General features: G+C 33.4%; 2 protein-coding genes across 2 annotated transcripts; one reads left to right on the forward strand and one right to left on the reverse strand.

Annotated features, from left to right (window-relative positions):
- The first annotated feature begins 1,268 nt into the window (after positions 1-1,268).
- Positions 1,269-2,116, forward strand: LOC133322940 (nucleoplasmin-like protein). The gene is made up of 3 exons (XM_061531894.1): positions 1,269-1,331; positions 1,588-1,724; positions 1,821-2,116. Exons 1-3 carry the CDS (start codon positions 1,310-1,312, stop codon positions 2,103-2,105), a joined length of 444 nt encoding a protein of 147 aa, XP_061387878.1. The 5' UTR covers positions 1,269-1,309; the 3' UTR covers positions 2,106-2,116.
- Positions 2,117-3,303: 1,187 nt separating this feature from the next.
- On the reverse strand, positions 3,304-7,428 carry LOC133322876 (ADAM 17-like protease). Its single transcript, XM_061531833.1, has 14 exons — positions 7,416-7,428; positions 7,106-7,345; positions 6,914-7,035; positions 6,509-6,653; positions 6,024-6,241; positions 5,760-5,954; positions 5,522-5,660; positions 4,761-4,996; positions 4,214-4,613; positions 4,073-4,139; positions 3,819-3,915; positions 3,652-3,757; positions 3,425-3,584; positions 3,304-3,361 (listed from the first exon to the last, which is right to left on the reverse strand). The coding sequence occupies exons 1-14, from the start codon at positions 7,426-7,428 to the stop codon at positions 3,325-3,327; spliced, it is 2,175 nt and encodes a 724-aa protein (XP_061387817.1). The 3' UTR covers positions 3,304-3,324.
- Positions 7,429-9,059: the final 1,631 nt, after the last annotated feature.

Consider the following 9,059-nt stretch of genomic DNA (forward strand, 5'->3'; position numbering starts at 1 on the left):
ATTTATTCAATTTTAAAATTAAAAATCATTGAGTGGCGCACAGGATCGACGCGCCTGGAAATCTTTTTTGAACTCGGCTTATGGAACAAATCTTCTGGCTCGAGCCAGCTAAGTCCCAATTTAGATTAGGGGAGTTTACTTGAGGCAAATCTTTGTTTGCTGGAGAGAGGGGCAAGGGGAATAGAAATTGAAAAAAATTGCTCGTACCGGCAATTTTGTGCAATTCGTTTTGTGCATTTTGTTTGTAGTGTCAGTAATTTGAAATACCAATCCAGAACATTGTCACAAAATGCCAAAAAAAAATATATATTTTTGAAACCGATTTGGCTTGTATAGACGCATGAAGCAAGTACAAAAGAGAACGATAAGAATTGCCGCAAGTAAACTCGTCTAATCTAAATCAGGACTAAGGGGCTATAATTTGGCATTTTCTCATTGTATAGCACATTTCCTTACCAAAATGTATTAATATTCATCTAAGATTCTGAGTATCCCCAATTTAACGATACCCCCAATATTCGGCTTTTTGGCAATTTTATACACATTTTTCAACCAAATTGACTGTAATTTAGTAGTTTGGGTTCTCATTTGGAGTCAAATCTCACTATCAAAAATTATTAATAGTGATTCATGTTTCAGGGTTGCCCCCATATAAGGGTACTTCCGTTTTCGTTATTTTGGGGTATTTTGCCAAATCTCATTATGAATAACGATCCCCTTTTTCCGTTGTCCATTATAACGTTAGCCCACTATTCGGTATTTTGAGAATTTAAATCATCTTTATCCCTCCTCTTTTTGTTGCATTTTCAAGGTCCTATCATAACATGAGTTTTTCCTACTGTAATTTATTTTGAATGTCATCCTCATGGTGAGGAGGTATAAAAAGTTCGGCCCCGCAGAATTTTTATTTATCAAAAATTTTAATTTATTTCATTGCAATTTTTAATAAAATTTTCTATTTACGAGAGATGCCCAACAGTTCGACTTATTGAAAGAAAAAATTCCAAGTGTGAAAAGGGAATCTATCCGCCGATATGCCAATTTCCGATTACAGTCACTCAGAAGAGTGCCTGACGCATTTCATTTAGGTTGCTTCACATTTGTTTTTTTCGAAATTTTCCATCGATACGGCTACTCTGCCCTAGCTGGATTGTTGAAGAGAGGCACAACTCATTCGAGGCGGCACGTGTAGAGTGACAAACACCGTTTTGTAAAATTAAAAATAAAGAAGACGATTTTCGCCGAAAACTACACGAAATAAAAAATACTTTTTAATATTTCCAAAACCCCAAATTAAATAGACAATAAAATGGAAACAGAATCTTTCTTCGGTAAGTAATCGGAATCTGAAAAAAATGAAAATATCATTGTATTGATTTTTGCAAAATTGGCTGGCTGGATTGTCGGTTGATTGGTATGGTACAGTTGTCGTTAAAACTCTAATCAAACATGTCGGAGTCGTGGACGACGGCAACGACCGACCGATTGATTTAAAGCCGGCATGCCTGCTGCTGATGTTGTGTGAATTGATACAGAAAAAATAACCTTGTAGATTAATAATTTTATTTTCTTCTTCTTATCCATTAGGTGTTGAATTAAGCGAAAAAGACCCTTTGGCCCAATTCGAAGTGGCCGAAACCGACAAAGTTCTACAAGATCAAAAATTGATTATTAAACAAATCAGTCTCGGTGCCGAAGCCAAGGATGAATTCAATGTTGTACAGGTAAGTGAGCAAGCACGAGACAAAACATGTTGTGCTGCCTCACACATTTATGGCGGGTTTTTCAAAACAAATGTTCGTTTGTTTCGCTTTTTTCAGGCTGAAGTCAAAATCGCTGACAAAGAAACCCTCAAAATTCCCATTGCTGTTCTCAAGGCTGGTGAAACTCGTGTCCTTAAGCCCAATCTAGAATTCCCCAGTGAATCGGTCACTTTCAAATTGACACAGGGCACAGGTCCCGTTTATATTTGTGGGCAACACTTGGTCCATGACCTTGTCGATGAATGGGGCAATGCCGAGGAGGAAGATCTTGACGAAGAAGAAGAGGATGAAGATGATGCTCCACCACCACAACAGAATGGCAAAAATAGCAAAAAGAAGTAGAAATGTTAAGGAAACGAGACACAAAAAATATTATATTAGAGGACAAGAAAAAACAAAATACACATCAAAGAGAATTCCTTTATACATTTCTTGGAAGCAGCACATATTTTTTTTTATTAAAATACCCCCTTTTCATTTGTTAGTTTTATGTGTAGAAAAACTAACGAAATATCCAATTTTCTGCTCTTTTTTTTAAACACACAAACACTGTATGTACACTCTTACTATATAAGTTTATAAGTAAATGTAATTAAAATACAACAACAACAAACAAAAATATAAATTACTTAAAAATGGTAAATATAAAATATTAAAGAACATCATTTTGAAACCTAAAGAACCGAAAATTTAAATTAGGGGGAATTTTTAAAGATTTTTTTTCAACATCGTAGATTTTTTAAAGAATAATTTTTTAAGACGTAGAAATTTTAAAGAATATTTTTTCATAGCGTGAACTTTTTAAAGAATAATTTTTCAAGAATCAAGGTCTGTTCGAGGCGAGGATTTTTTAAAGACCCAGCCAAGACGTGGATTTTTTAAAAAAAATTTTATTTTTTTTATTATAATAATTTGGCTTGATGTCAGAGAAAAAAAACAAATATTTTTAATTTTACTGATTTTTATTTCTCCAATATTTCGATCATATTTCATGATAATCATCAGGAAGTTGAACTGAATTTCCACAAATTGTTTTACTCTTCTGTGAGTTTGAAACTGAACTCACGGAAGAGTAAAACAATTTGTGGAAAATTAGTTCAACTCCTTGATGGTGATCATAGAAAATGATGGAAATATTTTAGAAATAAAAATCAGTAAAATTAAAAACATTTGTTTTTATTTTCCTCTGACCTCAAGACATCCTCTGAAATAAAGAAAATAAAAGCCCAAAGGTTAACTTATATCAATTACAATAAAACATATTTTTTAAGACCCAAACAAGTCGTAGATTTTTTAAAGAATTTACTTTCAATGGTCAAACAAGGCATGGATTTTTTAATAATATTTGTTCAAAGCCTATCCAAGCCTTGGATTCTTTATGAATATTTTTCAAAAAATAAATAAAATAAAATTCCTTTATTGACTAAAATTATGTTATTTATTTTATTTGTATATGTATGTATTTTTCTTATTAATACAAATGCATAATTTCATTTATTTTTCAAGTATGTATATTTATTCTTAAAATTAAAATACATATTTCTAATTTCTGCTACAACATTTACATGCGTGCCATTGACATCTTCTGACGCGGCACCCTGTATCAAAATGATTCATATGTCAACATTTCGATAATGTTAAACAAAATTACTGACTTTTACCTTATATGTATGACACGGCGTCTATCGCCCGGATGTATAAGATCATTTTTTTGACTCCATTCAATTTGTTTCAGCTCATGTCGTAACTTTTTACGATCAAAGTATGAGATAACACAGCTGGCTGGTATCCAAAAAATGGAGGTGAAGACAACCACGGCCACTACAACGGAATCAAGGGATATTATAACAAAATGGCATTTAATTTACTTTTAGAATTCAATACTTACACACAATGTTATCTTTTAAAAATCTCAACACCCGATTGATATTGATTTCTTCTATAATATCCCAGAAACGTTCAACAACATCTTGTATGGTTTTTTCGCAAACACCCTATAGAGAGAGTTAATTTAATTATTTAGAGTCCAGAAAGTTATATATAACCGGAACATACCTTATTACAAAAACCTTGAATGCATGGAGTACCATCTGGTAAAACGTCTGGTGGTTCAACGGGAAAACATGTCTCGTTAATACTCATACGACAGCATCTGCAAATAATATAATAAAAAAATTAGTATTTTGGAAGGTCAAACAGAGGCGTGAATTTTTATGGAATATTTGTTCAAGACTTCAACAAGATGTAGATTTTTTTAGGATATTTTTTAAGACCTCAATGATTCACATCGTATTTTTATTCCATCTCACCTTTTGCAGGCATCTTGTATTATATCGCACATACAACTCTGCAGCCCCTGGGTTTCACAATATGGAACTAAGGACGAAAAGGAAACAATATTTTGTTTTATTCAAATGACAAAAATAAATTCTTTCACTTCAACTACTTACTGCATTTACCACTACGACACTGGCCACGTTCCTGACACATTGTCCCGTCATCCATGGCCGGCGATTTCGGACACTCAGCATGTGTACCCGTACAACGGGCCTCCCGCTCACATGTAGCATAGACTTGATCGCGACATTTCACCCCAGCCGGCATAAATTGACAATTCTGACAGCATGGTGAATTTTTATCACTGCAAACGGCACCCTGATTGCGACGCAATTTACAATTTTTATCACAGCAAGCATCATTATCTTCTGTACCCAAGAGGCCAGCATCACACTGTTCATCGCCTTCCACGCGTAAATTGCCACAGAATGATTCCTCGGGTTCGGAGAAACAGCGTCCCGATTTGGCTTGGAGGACTTTGCGTATCGAACGTAACGAACATGGTGAGAATTTCTAAAAAATAGAATAACAAAAGTGATGAATCTTTATTCCCAAATTTAAAGAACAGATTTAGAAATAAACCACTAATCTTCCTTGTAATTAGATACTTTATTTTGAGACTCAAAATATATATCCCAATTCCGTTCTTTCTCTTCTTACCTTATTATTGACATCATAACCACTAACGGAATATGTGTACATTAGAAAACTACCACCCTGTGAGGCACTTGGCGAACATTCTGGTATATCGGGATCATGTTCAGAGCCCCAATTGTGTCCAAATTCATGGGCTGTTACCAAATCAGCTTCACGGGTAATAACACGCTGACCATAGTGGTTGCGGGAACTGCTCAGGCCGGAATTTAAATATAAGGTATAGCCATTTTTGAAGTACTCTATGGGTGACAAAAAAGGAACATTAAAAAAAATAATATAAAAAACAAAGCAAAATAATAAAGATTGCAAAAAATAATAATTATATGATGGATATAAAAATGGAAATCAGATAAAGAACGTTTCAGAAGAGTAGCGGATTTTTTAAAAAATATTTTTTATGGCCTACCCAAGGCGTAGATTTTGTGAAGAATTCTTTTTCAAGCTCTATCTAAGGCGATTGTTTAAAGAATACTTTTTCTAGCCTAAAAGAAACTGATGATTTTAGTAGTCTATTAGGAGTCTAAAGTATTTTCTTTAATCTGCAGTTCATTAACTTATATTGGATTTTATTTCACATGAAACATTCCGTGTCTGACCGGGCGGCTGAAAACATAAAATAAAGAATTTGAAAATAAACAATAAATATACCTTTTACTACTCAACAAAAAAGGTTTGGAATGGTTCCTTTCAAACTAAAAAAAATAATAAAATAAAATTTACAAAATTAAAAAATAAATATAAACTTAATATGTTTTCATTTTAACCTGGTGTACAAATGCCTCCCACCGAATTACGTCTGGGCGAGCCAACATATGCCAAACCCAAAATGCCGCCTTCAAATTTCAAATCCGTAAATAGATGTGCTAGACAAAAATCCTTGTGGCTATACTCTCGAGAAAAGACCTAACATAGATATTGGAAATACATAGATTATGGAAGAAGAAACGTTTCAAATATAATATAAATTTAAAATATCGCAATAAAATCCAGTAAAGAACTTACCTCCAATAGATTACGAACATCCCATTTTTCTCGTATCATATTATAATGGGCCTCACCACCCCTTAAACGTGTCGGTTCCGAGTGAACAACAATTTTCTTAATAACAAAACCCATACCCTTGAAACCTTCCTGATCAGAACGATCTTGCCAAACGGTATCATTGTAGATTTTATGAACACGATCGATGAGACTTATCTGGAAAAGTACACAGAAGGAATTGAATTAAATTAAATATTAACCTAATAAAATATATTTTCAAATTACCAAATAATTAATTGTAGTTTTTGTATTACCACCACCCATTTCTTGGAAAAATCTATAATCGGCCACCAGCAGTAACGGACATCGGGTCTTGGTGGGTGTATATTCATATTGATCAGCTTGGCGTTTTGATCTCTTGTGTGGTTCATTGTGTACCGATGATACGAGCTGTGATTGGGGTTGGTGATCATGATGGTCCGTAGCATGCTGATTGTCGGGATCTTCATCATCGTCGTCTTCTTCTAGTTCTGTAAGGGAAATTACATTTTTAGAATGATTTTTCAATAAATATCTAAGATCTGGTTTTTTACACAATAAATATAGATTTTTTCAAGAAAAAATTTTCAAGCCATATCCAAGACGTGGATTTTTTAAGAATAATTTTTCAAGGCCTATTTATGCCGTGGATTTTCGCGGCCGGCCTTAAAACTGACTTAAGCCGAAGCCACGTACTTGGCACAACTTCGATGGAATCTGGAAATACTTACCCAAACCTTCCTTGACATAACCGCAGGTTAGTGGAGCACCACCCATATCTCCTTTTTGTGGATGTTGAAAATTCATTTTTATATCCGAGGTACGATATGCAACCATGGTATTATCTTTGGCAGTGGGTAGGTGACGCCAAGAAGGCTATAAATACGCAGACACAAACAAACATTTAATTACGATAGAAGAACAATTTTAGAGATTGTTTTGATTTGATTTGGAACATCTGAAAAGGTGGTCCTAATGACCTATTTAACATACGTGTGGAGCAAGTAGAACTTGGGGGCCCATAAATGAAGAAATTACAAGCAGAGTCCTTACCACGGTAAGCAAGGACTTTCCTGTAAGCCAAACCCAACATAAGCCGTAACTTTTTCTATTATTAATAAAAATATATACCTTACCTCAACATGATATGCTTCATCGGGTAAATTAATGGACATAGTCATTAAGCCATCTTCTATGTGAGCCCTAACGGATGAATCAACCTCACCAAATACTCTTCCGGAATAGAAATTATCATGATCTAAAAGACAACCAACAACAGATGCAATAATCCAACAAATGAAGGGGGTGGGTGGGTGATTGCTACTTACCCAAATGTACCACCGTTTCATTGCCATCACCATCCACAGTATAGGCCTTAAATTTACTATGCAACACCTCTCGATGTGGATGCAGTATTAGGCGGAAATTTTTACCCAATGTCTTGAATTCCACCTCCTTGATGACATTAAATGGATTCGAACTATGTTTGACACCTCTTTTCACAATACGATGCTGGACCTCGTCCTTGTGAAAAACTTCGAAATGTTTAAGGGTACGATGAAGGGAATCTGTAAGAGAAAAAGGAGAAAAAATCGACAAGTTTTTAATACCCCATGATGTGTTGTTAAATTTTCAAACAACTTACCAACATTTTGTATATAAAATAAACTAAATATTACAAATAAAAAATATTTTTTTGCAAATATTATCCTTTGCATTCTTGTTCTCCCTATTGTTGTAGTGAAGGATATTTTGTGAGTGAGTACCCATAAAAATATTCGATTCGTAAGGGATGGAAACTGGATGTAAACAAACCCCTCTTTTGGAAGAAGGCAATCTCAGCGGCGAATTGATATTGTCTGTTTTGATAACATTGATGTCATAACAGGCGAATTCGATTTGCCGGTAAGGGATAGGAGAATATATAGTATTTATTTTTATATATAAATTTATAAAACTCTAATCAGAAAAAAACAATAAAGGCAATAATATATAATAAATAAATATTATATAATAATAAAATTATTTTAAAATGTATGTTTACATTTTAATGCGGCGAATTGTAATAAAATTTTTATATTTATCGACCATGACCTGCTTTATCGACATATCGCTGTGTTATCGTTGATAGGGGTATCATGTAAACAAATCATTAGGGATCTATAAGGCGAAATTTGTACGTTTTTACTCAAAATCCTCTGGCTGTGTGAATTTTTTTTAACGAATATTTTTGAATAGCCAATAAACAATTTAAATAAAATTAAATCGTTGATTAAAAAAAAACCGTGACTTAAATAAAAAAATAAAGCGTGATTTTTACAAAATCAGAGGCGAGGATTTAAAAAAAATCTAAGGCGTGGATTAAAAAAGTCGGACACGTTGAAAAAAATCTAAGGAATGACGGATTAAAAAAACGGAGACGTAGACTAAAAAATCTAAAGTGTGGAAAAAATAGAAGCGATAATATAAAAAAATCAAAAGCGGGACCTAAATAATAAAGAGACGTACATTTTTAAAACAATCGGAGGCGTGGGTAAAAAACGTAGGTCGTAGATTGAAAAAATCTGTTTTTAGATAATATCAGATAAATAAATTAAAAAAATCGACGGCGTAAATTAAAAAAACACAGATGTGGATATGAAAAATAAATTCAGTGGACTGGAAAAAAATCAGGGGCTTGGATTTCCTAAAATCAGAGGCGTAAATTAAACAAATGTTCAGGGAAAGTTTTGAAGGAATGATTTAACAACATCAAAGGCTTAGATTTAACTAAAAAACTAGTATCATTAAACAAGTAGTAGTTCTTCTATATTTGGGACCATACGTGGTACAATAATACAAGGTGAATAACAAAAAAGCAACTACGTTTGTAGTGGCTTCTTCTGTCAAATATATGTTTTCACCAAATAACTGTCAGATATAAAAAATATACGCAACAAGTAAACGTATTTATTTAACATGATTTCACCACATACTAAAAACGGGGAAATGAATGAAAGGTCATGATTTCTTCCCCAAATCTCGTAGGGAATGTCATGAAATGTTTGTTTCATCTACAACAATGTAATTACTTCCAAAAGAAGCGGTTACAAATCATTTTCATTTAATACATTTCAATTTATTTGACATGGTATTCAAAACAATACACACACTCATACAAAAAATAAGTACATATTTTGATTTGAAAGAAAAAGTCACCTTGGGAACAAATTGTAATCAGGAGGTCCTACCTTGCTATTCTTACAGTACGACAACAAACCACTTGTGATAATTATACCATGG

This window comes from Musca vetustissima, unplaced genomic scaffold (assembly GCF_032173495.1).
Source record: "Musca vetustissima isolate MV318-11 ecotype Yass unplaced genomic scaffold, APGP_CSIRO_Mvet_v1 utg25787, whole genome shotgun sequence".
NCBI classification, from domain to species: domain Eukaryota; kingdom Metazoa; phylum Arthropoda; class Insecta; order Diptera; family Muscidae; genus Musca; species Musca vetustissima.

Coding starts and splice junctions, on each gene's coding strand:
- LOC133322876 (XM_061531833.1), bottom strand. Junction 4,140..4,213: donor GTGTCGTAGTGGTAAATGCA/GTAAGTAGTTGA, acceptor TTTCGTCCTTAG/TTCCATATTGTGAAACCCAG. Junction 3,585..3,651: donor TTTAAAAGATAACATTGTGT/GTAAGTATTGAA, acceptor ATTCCGTTGTAG/TGGCCGTGGTTGTCTTCACC.
- LOC133322940 (XM_061531894.1), top strand. CDS start 1,310: ATGGAAACAGAATCTTTCTTCG. Junction 1,332..1,587: donor GGAAACAGAATCTTTCTTCG/GTAAGTAATCGG, acceptor CTTATCCATTAG/GTGTTGAATTAAGCGAAAAA. Junction 1,725..1,820: donor ATGAATTCAATGTTGTACAG/GTAAGTGAGCAA, acceptor CGCTTTTTTCAG/GCTGAAGTCAAAATCGCTGA.